This window comes from Globicephala melas, chromosome 6, assembly GCF_963455315.2.
Source record: "Globicephala melas chromosome 6, mGloMel1.2, whole genome shotgun sequence".
In the NCBI taxonomy this organism is placed as follows: Eukaryota; Metazoa; Chordata; class Mammalia; order Artiodactyla; family Delphinidae; genus Globicephala; species Globicephala melas.
The window spans coordinates 16,803,292-16,817,961 of NC_083319.1; the positions used below are offsets into that span (position 1 = coordinate 16,803,292).

A 14,670-nucleotide genomic window follows, 5' to 3' on the forward strand; every position below is an offset into this window, starting at 1 on the left:
TGGCTTCACAAATCATAAAGATGTTTAAATTCAAGCCCTACACCCAAAAGTGAAACAGGGTTATGATTTTAATTTCACAGATTCTTGAAAGATGTTTTTTCCATCCAGAGACTAGTGACAGATGGACATATTTTCTTAAATTTTTACTATGCTGAAGGATGGTTTTGAATGCACTCTTCTTTTCATGAGGGAGTCCCAGTTTAATGAAACTTAGAATCAATTCTCATCTTTACCCCTGGTGAGCCCAAGGTCATATCTGCTGTCTCTGAATATGTGTTAGCCTCTAGTTTAGGGGCCACACTCACTCCCAGCTGTGGTGTTAGCACCTGCATGTCTACTCTCATTTGTAGTTCCATTTTTATTCATGGCACTGGGAGATTTCCCTTTTGTTCCGACAAGCTGGGCTATGCATTTAGAAGAAAGTTTGCATCATTTGGTTGAGAATGTCTGAGTGTTTATTATTGATAGGTTTTGGTTTCTGCAGTCAACTATTTTGCCCTAACCCAGAGTCAAGCAGTGTTGTTTCAACCTTGGGTTCTTCTGTGGTTCTGGGCAGCTGGCAGCACTAAAGGGGTATGTAGTATGGTGGCTCTCAGTCCTTCCCTTGCTTTCAGCAGAACTGCTTTCCTTTTGTCTGTTTTTTATGCTGGGCTTCTGAATAAGAATAGGTTTCAGCGTTTTTAAAATAAAGTTTTTTAAATCCTGCATTAAATTTTGTGTGACCACCTGGAGGGGTGGGATAGGGAGGGTGGGAGGGAGGGTGACGCAAGCGGGAAGAGATATGGGAACATATGTATATATATAACTGATTCATTTTGTTGTGAAGCTGAAACTAACATACCATTGTAAAGCAATTATGCTCCAATAAAGATGTTTAAAAAAAAAAAAAATTTTGTAATAGAAAACGTTGATTCATGAAGAACATGAATCTCATTGTCCCATGGCGTGAGCACCTAACAAATTCCAAACAGCTACAATCATTCTACAAACATACACTCTTTTTATGTTCCTGCAGCAGAAGTCACCTCAAACTTAAGATGCAGTTGAGGCAACCACACTTCCCCAGGGAGGAAACCACTCCAGAGAGAAGCTGAGCAAAGTCAGAGGCCTATCAAGTTTTGTGAACTAGGAAAAGTTCCTTCATTAATGCTGGCAGAAGTGGGGACCTCACGTCTGGAAGGAGTCAATAATGCATTAGGTTACTTCAGCTGTAGAAAGAGTTCATTACACCATGGAGGCAAGAACTCCTCTAGTCCCCAAGAGGCTCCAAATAAGGTGGAATATTGGCTGTTGGGATCCTGTCCTAGATAAAGTATAGCAAAGGGAACAGAACAAATACAGGGGGTTGAAGAAGTTTGGTAAAGCATGAGAAGAAGGTAAAGGTAGAGAGAGGGACCAGACAGTTACAGAAGAGAAAACAAAAATATGCTAACAAGGACAAAATCTCCAGATGTTGGATGTGAAATGTTGCATGTCTTAGAGTCACAGACTTGCTAGAATCGGCAGAGCAGACTTCACCAACGAACATACAAGTAGAAACATTTTCCATGTCTGACAGTTCTGATTAATATGACCTCTAGTGAAGTTCCCTCCCACTGTCTATGGGTACACTCGATTGGCCTTCACCCTGTCTTTACACCAAGCCAAGCTTGTTCTGACATTGAGCCATTGGACATCCTATCACTTCTGTCAGTGGTACTTCTCCACTTGGACTTCTTGTCTTACTTCAAATGCTGCCTGCTCAGGGATGCTCTCCCTCCTCTTCAGCACACACCTCCATACAAAACTAAAGGAGGTTCCCCTTTGACATGCTTTCTTAGCACTCTGCAACTCCCCTTTAACATACTTAATTCAGTTGTAATGATATAATTATTTTTATCATCTTTTTAAAAATATATTTCTTTCCTTATCAGAAAGTATATGCTATTAAGCAGAATAAAAGCAGGGACCGTCTGTTTTCCATATCTAGGATCATCCCTGGCACTCAAAAAAAATATGTCTCGGGGAAATAAATGAAAAGTTTAAAAAGTAGAAGACACATTTTTTACAAGTTAAAAACAATTAGTCTTATAATAAAGTACTTTACGGAGTCAACTCTTCATTCCCCACAAGACCACAAAAAAAGTCAATTGATCAAGAAAAGCTAAGTTTATTAGATTTAGTGCAGGAAAGAAGACAGAGTCTTAGCACTGTTTTCAAAATAGAAGTATATAAGGTTTTAGGGCCTGGGGTGGGTGACTGTAAGGCAGGTCTTACAAGATGGAAATCTGCTGGGTTAGGGCAGAGATTGTGACATCATAGATTTGGATTGATAGGCACAGTGAAGTGAGGGTCTTGAAGTGATTCTTGAGAGTAGGGTATCAATCTTGATAAGTAAGCTGTTGGTTCACAGTCTTATCTTCCATGAGCATGTATTTCCTGGAGCAAGCAATTGAATTATTATTATTATTTTATTCTCAGCATTGTTTAGCAAAGAAGCAGTTAAGCATACAACATCCCAGAGTTGTTTAGCCCAGAGAGAGGAAAGTATAACTATCTCTAATATTGTCAAATACAGGGACAGGGAATGATTTTGGTTTGAATTCTCAGTCCCCCCTTTTTTGGTCATACTTTGGCCTGAGCTTAATGATAAACCATAATTGTCCGGAGACTTGATGGATCCAGATTTCCACTTATATTTGATTGCTATGTTATCACACTTTTTAGACATTGAAAGGTTGCAGATTGTCTTGTTCTTTTTTGCTGGAAGATTGTTGGATCATTTAATGGGACAGTGGCTTCACTTGGGTACTTCAAAACTAAGAGAAGAATTATAATCAGATTGTACAGTACATTTCTAAGCCAGGAGTCAGAGGGCCCACATGAAACCAAGAGAACAGATCCTGTCCCCAGTTTGGAAGATCCCACAGAACCGCATACATGGTATTGGATAAATTATCTAATGTCACCTTCTTTCTTTATGCTTGGTCCATGAAGGTTATTTGCTCTTCTCAACCCTGCTTCCAGAAATAAAACTACAGAAACTCCAAGAATTTTTCTTTTACTTTGCCTGATTGTCCATATTTAAATTCAATCATTTAAGCCTTGAGGGTTGAATTTAGAGGGAAAGAAAGGTTGCCTCTGAGAGCTAGTACATGCTGGCATAGCAACCCTGTGAGTTCTGACAATAAAAAGTTGAGGTGTAGAAAAGAGAAGCAATTTGCTAGAAGTGGGACAAGTAGAATATGTCGAATACTGGATATGAATCTGAGTCCCTCTGAGTCCAGAGATTGTGTGCACCCCACTGTACCATATAATCTCCCTTTGAGGAATAACATGAAATGCAATTATGAGTTAACTACATACGTTTTTCCTAATAATACTGTTATAGTCATATCATTCTCACTTTTGAAGGATAAATGGGGGCTTGGGTTTTTCCTGGAGACAATGCGAAGCCACAAGAGGGACCAGGAGGGGACTCACAGGATCAGTTGTTTTTCTTGTGGTAGCCACATGTGGGGTGAGAGCAAACAAGCCTGAACACCCAGAGATCCCTGTCTATAACCATAGACGGTTAAAAACAAACTTCTCCTTAGAGATAAAGGTAGCTGAATAGATCCACTGTCAGATGGGAAGGACTGTTTTTTTCCAACTTTAAGAAGGATGTATAATTTAGGCCAAGATAATCACCAGTGATGCAGACAGCAGAGATTAACTTGAAAATTTAATATCAAAAGATTGGAGGACTTGCTTACGAAGCCACAGCTTCTAAATTATATTGAGGCAGTGGTTGGTTACAAGTGCTCAGGAGCCTCAATGTGCAGAAGAATATTAAAAGATACCACATGTCCTCTAATTAAAATGACAGCAAAATGGAGTAATGATTGCAGATATGATGTTAGCAAAGGGTAGGAGGATGATTGGAGAGCAGTGCCAGGAAGCCAACAGGGGCTGGAAACCATGGCCTCCGTGGAGAGAAGCCTTTGTCCAAATTGCAGCAAAATCCCTGGAAATTAGCAAGAGCTAGAGGGAAAGCTAATGTTCATTGCTGGCTTTATAGAGAATGAAAATATTGCTCTATCACACATGATTTGGACAAAGGTTTGGTCTGTTTGTTCAGTGCAAAGTGGCAACTGGGAGCAATTTAAAACTGAGCCTGAGCTTGCAACTCACACCCAACAATAACAATCAGATGTTCCCAAGCACTTGATGCTTTTTTTTGGTTGGTTGATTGTATTGTCTTTGTGTGATTATTTGTTTGCTTTTTAATTTTTTTAGGGGTGGGTTAGTAGAACAAAGCCAGCAAAATGGAAGGTTTCCACTCATTCCTAAGAGGACAATATTGGGGCTTTTCAAGAGGACTGGCAGGCATTGCACATACGAATCTTTGCCTAAAATTGGCATAAAAAATGTGTCATTTAGAACATGTCTTGCATTTTCGAGGCATAGATTTCTGAGATGAAGTCACAGTGTGAGGTTTTTTGATAGTTTCTCTCCAAAGTGGAGAAAGCTGGTTGGAATTAATATGAACCATAATGGCTAATGAGAGAACAGAAAGACAGGTGAGAATGATCATTCCGTTCATCAGCCCATCCCTATTCAACCCTCATAACCAGATTTTCCTCCTCTGCAGTTGTACTTCCCAGCTCCTAACCAAAAAATGGAGTGAAACCCAGACCAAGATGACTTTGTAAGCAGAGGATATTCATGCATATTGCACATAGGCTGCCACCTCCCATATGATGGTCACAACAGACATCATTAAGCCATTACAGCACTCTTTCCCACTGACTCCAGAGCACGCTCAGAATCCTTCTCAACAGAGCATTCCAAAAGTCACTATCAGTCTTCAGAGGTGTCATGCAAGATGCTAGCCTCATGCTAGGGAAATTCTAAAAATTTAGGAGATTCCTGAATACATCTCATCTACAGGAAAGGAGGATATAGATAGCGAGGTGTAGGAAAGATGACTGAATTAACTGTCAGAAGTCCAGGGCTTCTGTTTCCTCTCCTGCTTATCACTCTTGTGATTTTGAACAAGTAACGATACTCTTTGACCCTCAGTTGCTTCATCTATAAAACTGGAGTAATGTGTACAGTAATACAAATAGTAGAATATGTTTTGAGCCACAGCAAGGTGTAAAAGCAAATTCTATTATTGGTATTAAACTCTGGTAATTACTAACTCCATTGCTTGACTCTTTTATAGCTGCAGCACAGTTGCTGGCAAAAGCACTTTTGCCCAAACTTCTTTACCCCACTTTATACCACATTCCATGCTTCAGTTGTCCTCAAATGTGTATGGCCATCAGAATTGGAGGGAGGTGCTTCTTAAAATACAGATTACTGGGCTCCCCGACCAGGGTTCCTGATCCAGTAGAACCGAGGGGTTGGGGCCCATGAATTTTCAGTTCTAACAAGTTCCCCAGTGATTTTGATGTTGCAGGTCCCAGGACACTACTTAAGGGAGCTCTACCCCACCTAAATTCTACATTATCATGTTTAGCCCATTTCCCATATATTCTAGGATGCATCTACAACAAACCCAACCCCAGAGATCTCTCAATTCCCAGAACCGCTACCCACTGAGAGTTTTCTACCATTCCTATGAGCCTTAGCGTGTTTATGTAAATATTTTTAGGAATCTTTTCATTTATACATGCCTTGCCTTCCCAGAGAAACTGGGAAGTTCCTGAGGCTTTGGACTGATGAATGTTTAGATCTTTTTCTACCATTACTGACACTGGTCTAAGCATCCACCTGCCCCCAAAGTAACCCCCTCAAAACATCTCCTGGGTGGTCCTTGAAGACTCCCTAAGTCTGCCTAACGGGTGCCAAGGAACAGCTCTCAGGCATCCTTTTCCTGTAGACAGCACACCTGTCACCACACAGCTGCTGTCCTAGGGAGATTAACCTTCCTCTGGACACAGCTACCCTTCCCTTTGAGGGTGACCACAGTACTTCGTCACTCTTGCCTCAGGAGGAGACTTGCCCCCAAATTCCAGGCTTCTTTGTTTGGAGAGCCCCATAATTAGGCCCAGCCATTTCCTTAATTTTCTACAGTGGTAGCGATCAGGCTATAATGTATTTAGAAGTTTATCTAAAGGATAATACATATAGAGAAAAAGTAACTGCAGAGATTAATTTACAATTACAGCACAGGCCCAGACCCATACTACAGTCCTGGCCTTCTGCCTTGTTCCCACTGAATCTTCGCATGGCTAGGTCCTGCCACTGGAAGTAATCCAGTTTTCTTTGCAGCTTGGACTCCTAGGTCCAGAGAAAGAAAGACCATTCCCCCTCACTGCATTCTCCATCCCACCTCCTAAGTTCTTGCATTCCTGTCTCCACCTCTCTTCATCACTCTCTGAGAGTAGAAACAGCCAATTCCTTCAGGGAAAGCCTTGCCTTTACACAAAAGGAATAACCTGGCTCCATGGCCCCAGTGATATAGTCATAGGGTAGCTGGATATCAGTACATTCCCAAGTGTCTAATATTTAGTCTTAAAAACCACTTTTTTTCTTAAAATATCAATGACCCCATTCCTTTTTCATTCTCTGTTTACCCAGAATTCCAAAAATTTGGGGGTACAATTTCACCCACAGTCATCTTGTTACATAAGTAGAAATGTATTGGGAATGTGTTAATAAATAAATGCATGTTAGTTTGACCTGTTTGTATCTATCTAAAGGCCACTGTGACTTGAGAAACACGTTTAAACAGCTAAAACAGAGCTCTAGAATCTCCAGTTTCTCCTCTGCTCCTAATGCCATTTCTCTTTACACTTAACCCCCCCACCCCACTGCATCAACGTGCTTTTGCAGCAGACGAAAGTCCTTGAGCCTATTTGTCCACACAGTAGGCCAACCCTTTATCTATTCTGCCCCCCTCCTGAATAATTCTCTGCTTTGCATCTGCCAGTATTTTTACCCAGGCAACCGCAGGTGCTCACTTGGAAGGCTCTGCCTTGAGCAAAGATTGCTTTGTTTGTTCCCATTGCTGATTTGTTAAGATGAACCCGTCCATCTGTCCATGTGCCACAGACCCTGGGTGGCGGGTGAAAAGCAATAAAAGGAAACCACTCTTTGATGGCCCTTCCAGCAGCATAGTGCCGGCGTGAGCAGAGGTTGTTATCTCGTAATGTCACTGCTATTTCCAATGGGCCGCCGATGGATCTGCTGACTGGTGAAACAAAGGGGAGACAGGGTTAACACAGTTCCTGAGCTTTGTAAGGGGCAACACTGTGCTGAGCTTTGAGTGGCTTTTACTGCCTATCGATTGGTGTATCGACTGCAATTTGATGCTCCTTCTCCCATGGGGAAGTTGTCACTGGTGTATTTATTTAATAAATCCCAACGTGGGCAATGACCACTGCAGGGCTGACTTAGCTTCTGTGCTTCTTGATGAACTGGGGAGAGAAATAGGCTAAAAGTGTTGAAATGCCCAAGGTCGCGAGGCCCCTCCACAAGACCACCAGAGTCGAGAGTCAAAGCCAAACGGCAAGGGTCATTTATTGCAGGTTCGAACCTGGACCTCCGCGCACTCGTTGCCGGTGACGCTAAGAGGTCCTGGCAGAGTTTAGTACAGCTCTTTTATAGACCGGTACAAACATAGTCGCCGATTGGTTGACTTTTAAACAGAGACACTAGTCGCCGATTGGTTGACTTTTAAACAGAGACACTAGTCGCCGATTGGTTGACTTTTAAACAGACACTAGTCGCCGATTGGTTGACTTTTAAACAGAGACACTAGTCGCCGATTGGTTGACTTTTAAACAGAGACACTAGTCGCCGATTGGTTGACTTTTAAACAGAGACACTAGTCGCCAATTGGTTGACTTTCAAACAGAGACACTAGTCGCCGTCTGATTGGTTGGACGGTTGCGGGGGGGGGGGTCAGCAGGCGTAATTACAGAAGCGAGAGCGGCTGGTTAAGTTTCGGTTTCCTGAGGTTTTGTGTCTTAATTAGAAATACTTAAGGCGGGGCCATGGTCGCAAAAAGAAATAGTGCAAACAGGAGGACTGATACAACCCTAGCAGTGCTGCGGCCTCCACCAGCCCAACGGCAGGGCGTCGGGAGGCTGTGCGCCCAACTTCAGGCGGCGCTCCCAAATGTGGCAAGCCCAGCGCCGCGCCCTGGAATGGTCCTTTTTCGGCCCTTCCCCTCCGGAAAGAACAGAAAAGAAATTCCAGGAAAAGCACAAATTGAATGCAGGGCGTCAACTCAGTCCTATTCTCACCAAACTAGAACATAGCCCCCTCATTCCCCCCTTTCTCATGAACCAGAGGAGCCAATCTTGGGTCCTCAAGGCTCCGTTTCTTCAATTTCTGAGGCCTCGCAGGGCTGATATTGTGTTCTTAATATCATTAGCTGGACTGTATTTATTCTTTCGCGAACAAAATTCATGACTTTACTGAGTATACAGGGACCTATAGTGAGGAGGAGAAGGAGGCATAGTAGAGGGCCCAGGATGGGGAGGAGGAAGGGGAGCATCCCATGAAATCCTGACCAAAGGGGATTATCCGCTAATTCTTGCCGGCGGCGAGCTAGGTCTTCCTGGAGCTGGTGGATCTTGTTTCTTACAATGCCTGATTTATTTGCATAGAAACAACATTTTTCTTTTAGGGCGAGGCATATCCCACCCTGTTCAGCTGTCAGCAAGTCTAAGCCCCTCCTATTCTGTAGGACCACCTCGGCCAGCGAATCTAATTGGTCCTGTAAGTCCTGAATGGTCCCAGAGAGAGTTTCTACATCTTCTATTAATTGCCTAGACAGCTGACTATAGGAGTGAAGGGAGACCCCAAGACCCGTACTCCCTGTGGCCACAGCTCCTGTAATTCCTAATCCTACCAGGAGGGGTAGGACTGTAATGGCTCGTTTGGTTCTCCCTGCCCAGAGGTCAAAGCTGGGAATGGGCAACGGGGTGTCTCCCGAGATCAGGTCTACATTGGGGAGAAGGGTGGCCAGGGTGCAGACCCCTGTCCAATTCGGGGGCAAATAGGTGTATGCTAGGTTACTTCCACAGACAGACAGTGGTATTAGGACTACAGAGGGAGGAGTTTACGGGGATATATTGACTACATCCAGTGGATGAAAGGATTCCCAAGTCAATACTGGCGTTAGAGAGGGAATCGTTCTTGACAAAGCATGAGGTATTAAAAGTGGTTGAAAATTTTGAAAATTATATGGGGAACGGCTCGGGGAGTGAAGTAGGGTTACATCGTTCGCTGATATTTAAATTGGCGAAGGTGGGGATGGCTATAGGGCGGGGCGGTCCTTGAGGAAGGCAGAGCCAGCAATCCTGTGCTAAGTTGGGGTTGGTGGTATTCAAAAGCGTAAAAGTAGCTTCTAGTATGGACATGGTCTGGGAGTCCAATTCAGAGGGATCGACCTTAGGGAGAATTAGGGGGTGGTAGCTGAGCTGTGGGTACAGATGCCGATAGGCCTCTTCTATTTGTCTTCGGGTTTCTATCTGGCGCACTGCGTCCTGGGGCCCCCCACCGTCTGACATATGTGTGGGGGCCCTGGTATTCCAGCATACCGGGGTCCCGGGGGTGCCAGTGCATCCAGCCTGAAGGTATTTATTATCATCACTAATGGTGGGGCTTTTATTATTCTGTAGTATGGCTGTGAAATAAGTCTTGTTATTGGCCCCTATACATTGCTGGTAAGAGGAATAGCACATGCTATGCATTGATTCCTGGAAGGTGGAACAGGGGCAAGTAGCTCGAGGGGGGAGTGGCTTAGGCTTATGGTAGCATTGCCAGCTTTGAGAGGCCCCGGTAACCCTATATTCCTGAACAAGATACGCAGTTATGCCCCCACAGTCCTGCATATGAGTATACCCTCGGGGAACAACAGGAGTCTCCATAGTACCTCCCCTGCACTCGCACGGTGCACCATATAGTAGTTGTATTAAAGTATTCTTATTGGGGGGAGGGCCGAATCCTCCCCTCGTGGCCCGAGGGTTGAGGGTTAGGACTATCATTAGGGCTATCAACAGTACCTTGGTCATCATGGGGGAGGGTACGGCGCAAAGTCAGTTTGAGGGGATTGTTCTTATTCCGGTCAACAGTCCAGGTGACGTCAGCTTTAGTGGACTTGATGAGGTCAGAAAATGGGTCCACCTTGATGGCTGTCGGCGTTGTCAGGATGATCTGGTAAGGTCCTTTCCACCTGGGTTCTAGGGTCTCTTGTCGATGGCGTTTGACAAGGACCCAGTCACCTGGCCGGAGCTGGTGTGGAGTAGGTGGGGGTCCTGTTGCATATAGCTCTTTTAGTTTGGGCCAGATTGTCTCGTGTATCCGCTGTAAGGCTTGGAGGGAAGACAGGAGATTATTTTCTGGGTCCAATTGGATGAGGTTAGTCTTTAGGTTAGGGATGATAGGAGGAGGCCTACCATGCATTATTTCGTAGGGAGTAAATCCTAGCTTATAGGGGGAATTTCGCACCCTAAACAGAGCGTAGGGGAGTAGGACTACCCAGTTAGCGCCAGTCTCCATGGTCAATTTAGTCAAGGTCTCTTTTAGAGTTCTATTCATCCTTTCTACCTGTCCTGAACTCTGGGGGCGGTATGCACAATGTAATTTCCAATTAGCCCCAAGTATGGAAGCCAGATCCTGACTTACCTTAGAAACGAAGGCTGGCCCGTTGTCGGACCCTATCATAACTGGAAAGCCATACCTGGGCAGGATCTCTTCTAGTAGCTTCTTAGCTACTATTCGTGCAGTCTCATTCTTGGTTGGGAATGCCTCAGTCCAACCTGAAAAGGTATCTATAAACACCAGTAAATATTTATACCCATATTTGCCAGGCTTTACCTCCGTGAAGTCCACTTCCCAGTAGGCTCCAGGCTGGTTTCCTCTCTCCCGGATGCCAGTGGTTGGCGGGTGGGTGCTGGCATTATGGAGTTGGCAGACTGCACAGTCAGCAACCAGTCGTTCAGTCTTCTCGGAGACATTTTTAATTTTAAGTCCAGTCTGCCTGATGAGATCCTGTAGCCGTCGGGCGCCCAAGTGGGTGCTACGGTGGATCCGTTCAAGGACCAGGGTTCCTAGTCTCTCAGGAAGGAGGATATTGTTCTTAGCGTCCCGCCACCATCCGTCTCTAACCTGGGTTAGAGGAAGCTTGCTCATCCATCTGATGTCATCCTCCGAGTAGTCGGGTTGGGGCGGTAGTTCCCGGGGGCCTGGATCCGGCAGTTGCAGGGGAAGTAATGGTATTGGAGTGTGTGCCGCCTTTCGAGCCGTCTGGTCTGCCAAATTGTTGCCTCGGGTGCTGTTGACTTCCCTCAGGTCCTGCACTGGGCGGTAGTCTTTACTGTTAGGTTTGCGGACTGGCAGCAGGGGTGTATTCCAGGCCGACTGGCAGGGACGCAGTATCCCCAGGTCAAGAAGCCGGCGAATATGAGGAGTGATACCAGTCTTGGCCTCTAGGGGCATGGGATACTGTCGGACACGTGCAGGATCTGCCCCCGGTTTGATCTCTATGAATAGGGCTGGGCGGTGTTTGGCTAGTCCCACCCCCCCTGTTTCTGCCCATGCTTCGGGGAACTGCTGAAGCCATGACTCTATATCTTGATTTTGGGAGGGTGGTTCCTGGTGAAGTCGGTACTCATCTTCCAAGTTCAGGGTGAGCACAGATATGGGTTGGTCGTGAGGGTCTGTTACGATTGGCCCCTCTGGCCGAAAATGAATTTGTGCTCCCATTTTAGTGAGTAAGTCCCTCCCCAGTAAGGGGCAAGGGCTATCGGGAATGACCAGAAAGGTATGGGTTACCCTTCCCGTGCCCAAGTCCACAGTTCTCTGAGTGGTCCATAGGTAACGTTTGACTCCCGTAGCTCCCTGGACCCAGGAGGATTTGTTAGAAATTTTCCCGTGGGGCTTAACCAAGACCGAATGCTGTGCCCCTGTATCCACCAGGAATTGGACTGGTTTCCCCTCCACTCGTAGGGTTACCCTGGGTTCGGGGAGGGGCTCCGAACCCCGTCCCCCCTACTTTGTATCATGCGTAAACAGGACTGGGGTGGCGTTCGGTTGCCATTGCCCCTGGTTGGGGCGCGGCTGCCTTTTCTTGGGGCATTCCCGAGCCCAGTGGCCCTTTTCCTTGCAATAGGCACATTGATCTCTGTCCAATGGTCGCCTGGGAGGTCGAGTGGCTGGGGGGCCCTCTTGATCTTTCTGAACAATGGCCGCCAAGACTTTAGTCATTTTCTCAGTGGCTTTAAGTTGTTTATCCTCTGGGGCGTCCCGGTTATTAAAGACGCGCTGGGCGATACGGAGTAAGTCCTGTATCTGTTTGCCCTCCAGATCTTCTAACTTCTGGAGTTTCTTTTTAATATCAGGGGCTGCCTGGTTAACGAAGGACATTACAATGGCGGCCTGATTTTCGGGGGCCTCTGGATCCATAGGGGTATACTGCCTAAAGGCTTCCATTAATCTTTCTAAATAAGAGGAGGGACTTTCTGTTTTACCTTGTACGATTGAATATACCTTGGCCAAATTAGTGGGCTTGCGCGCGGCAGCCCGGAGACCCGCCATTAGAGTCTGGCGATAAATGAGCAGTCGTCCCCTACCTTCTCCGGTGTTATAGTCCCATTCATCCTGCGGGGGGCGAGTTAAGGGAAAAGCTGCATTGATGAGGTCAGGGTTAGCGGTGGGTTGACCATCATCTCCAGGAACCAGTTTTCTCGCCTCCAGCTGGATTCGCTCCCGTTCTTCGGTAGTGAATAGGATCCGGAGGAGCTGTTGGCAGTCATCCCAGGTGGGCTGATGAGTGAACATAACGCTATCTAGAAGAGCTATCAAGTCTTTAGGATTATCAGAAAAACGGGCATTCTAGGTTTTCCAATTATATAGGTCACTGGTAGAGAATGGCCAATACTGGAGTCGGGGGTTCCCTGTCTCATCGGGAGGGCCTATTTCTCGCAGGGGTAGGGCTATGGTGGAATCAGGATGGCGGAACCCTGGGTCGCGCTGAGTGCGTCCGCGAGTACGCCCAGCCGGCCCCTGGGAATTATTTTCATTGGGCAGGGGGACCGGTAGTGCCTCTGCCTCTCGGTCCTCCGGTTCTGGCCTGGGTGGCCCTCCGGGAGGGGCCGCAGGAGGTTCTACCAAGGGGAGAGGAGCAGAGCCAGGAGCAGGAAGGGGGACTGGTTGTGGGGCCACAGGAGGAGATTGATATGGGGGGGGGTCTAGGAGAAGGAGGTCTTGGCTGTCAGAGAGTATGGGTGCAGTTCGGGTCTGAGGCTTGGGAGGTTTAGTTGGTCGGGCCGCAAGGATCTTACATGACCCTGATGACAAAAAGGGGGTCATCCAGGGAGGAGGGTTTTCTACCAGGTCCTGCCATACCAGGATGTAGGGGATCTGGTCCGGATGGCCTTCTTTTCCTGGCAAGAAAACTCTAGATTTAACTTTTAGGATTATAGGAAGACAAAAGGTACCCTCGGTGGGCCAGCCAACCCCGAAAGTTGGCCATTCAGAGCGGCAGAAGGTAATTAGTTTTCTTCTCCGGATATCCAGACTGAAGTTGTGTCCTCGGGACTTTACATCCCCGAAATTAGCGAGAAGGAGGGAGAGGGGGGTACTCTGTGCTTGGCCCATGTCTAGGTCCTGGAAGAGATTGATTAGAAAAGGTTACTCTGAAAACAAAAGTGATTAAGAGCAGTCCCAATAGCGGAGTCTGTAAAAGGAGGAAGGGGAGGTTATCGCGTGCGCGCTTCAGATGGGCTGCCAGCCCCAGATGGGTCGTGGTGGACGTCTCCAACCACACCCGACTAGGTGTCCTATAGCGCGTCCGCCAGGACTGTCCTAGTCCCCAAAACAGAAGGTACCCTGAGCCGGCTTACTTACCGATCGGTTGTCAGCGATGACCCGTTGACCTGATGTCTGGTGGGCTTGGGGGCATCCCGGACGAGCCCCCAAATGAAATGCCCAAGGTCGCGAGGCCCCTCCACAAGACCACCAGAGTCGAGAGTCAAAGCCAAACGGCAAGGGTCATTTATTGCAGGTTCGAACCTGGACCTCCGCGCACTCGTTGCCGGTGACGCTAAGAGGTCCTGGCAGAGTTTAGTACAGCTCTTTTATAGACCGGTACAAACATAGTCGCCGATTGGTTGACTTTTAAACAGAGACACTAGTCGCCGATTGGTTGACTTTTAAACAGAGACACTAGTCGCCGATTGGTTGACTTTTAAACAGAGACACTAGTCGCCGATTGGTTGACTTTTAAACAGAGACACTAGTCGCCGATTGGTTGACTTTTAAACAGAGACACTAGTCGTCGATTGGTTGACTTTTAAACAGAGACACTAGTCGCCAATTGGTTGACTTTCAAACAGAGACACTAGTCGCCGTCTGATTGGTTGGACGGTTGCGGGGGAGGGGGTCAGCAGGCGTAATTACAGAAGCGAGAGCGGCTGGTTAAGTTTCGGTTTCCTGAGGTTTTGTGTCTTAATTAGAAATACTTAAGGCGGGGCCATGGTCGCAAAAAGAAATAGTGCAAACAGGAGGACTGATACAACCCTAGCAGTGCTGCGGCCTCCACCAGCCCAACGGCAGGGCGTCGGGAGGCTGTGCGCCCAACTTCAGGCGGCGCTCCCAAATGTGGCAAGCCCAGCGCCGCGCCCTGGAATGGTCCTTTTTCGGCCCTTCCCCTCCGGAAAGAACAGAAAAGAAATTCCAGGAAAAGCA

At 46.7% G+C, this 14,670-nt stretch overlaps 1 protein-coding gene across 1 annotated transcript; it reads right to left on the minus strand.

Annotated features, from left to right (window-relative positions):
* Positions 1-9,906: 9,906 nt before the first annotated feature.
* Positions 9,907-13,581, minus strand: LOC132597476 (uncharacterized). Its single transcript, XM_060300856.1, is given in 1 exon segment — positions 9,907-13,581. A coding segment is annotated over 1 exon segment (3,675 nt).
* Between the last annotated feature and the right edge of the window lie 1,089 nt (positions 13,582-14,670).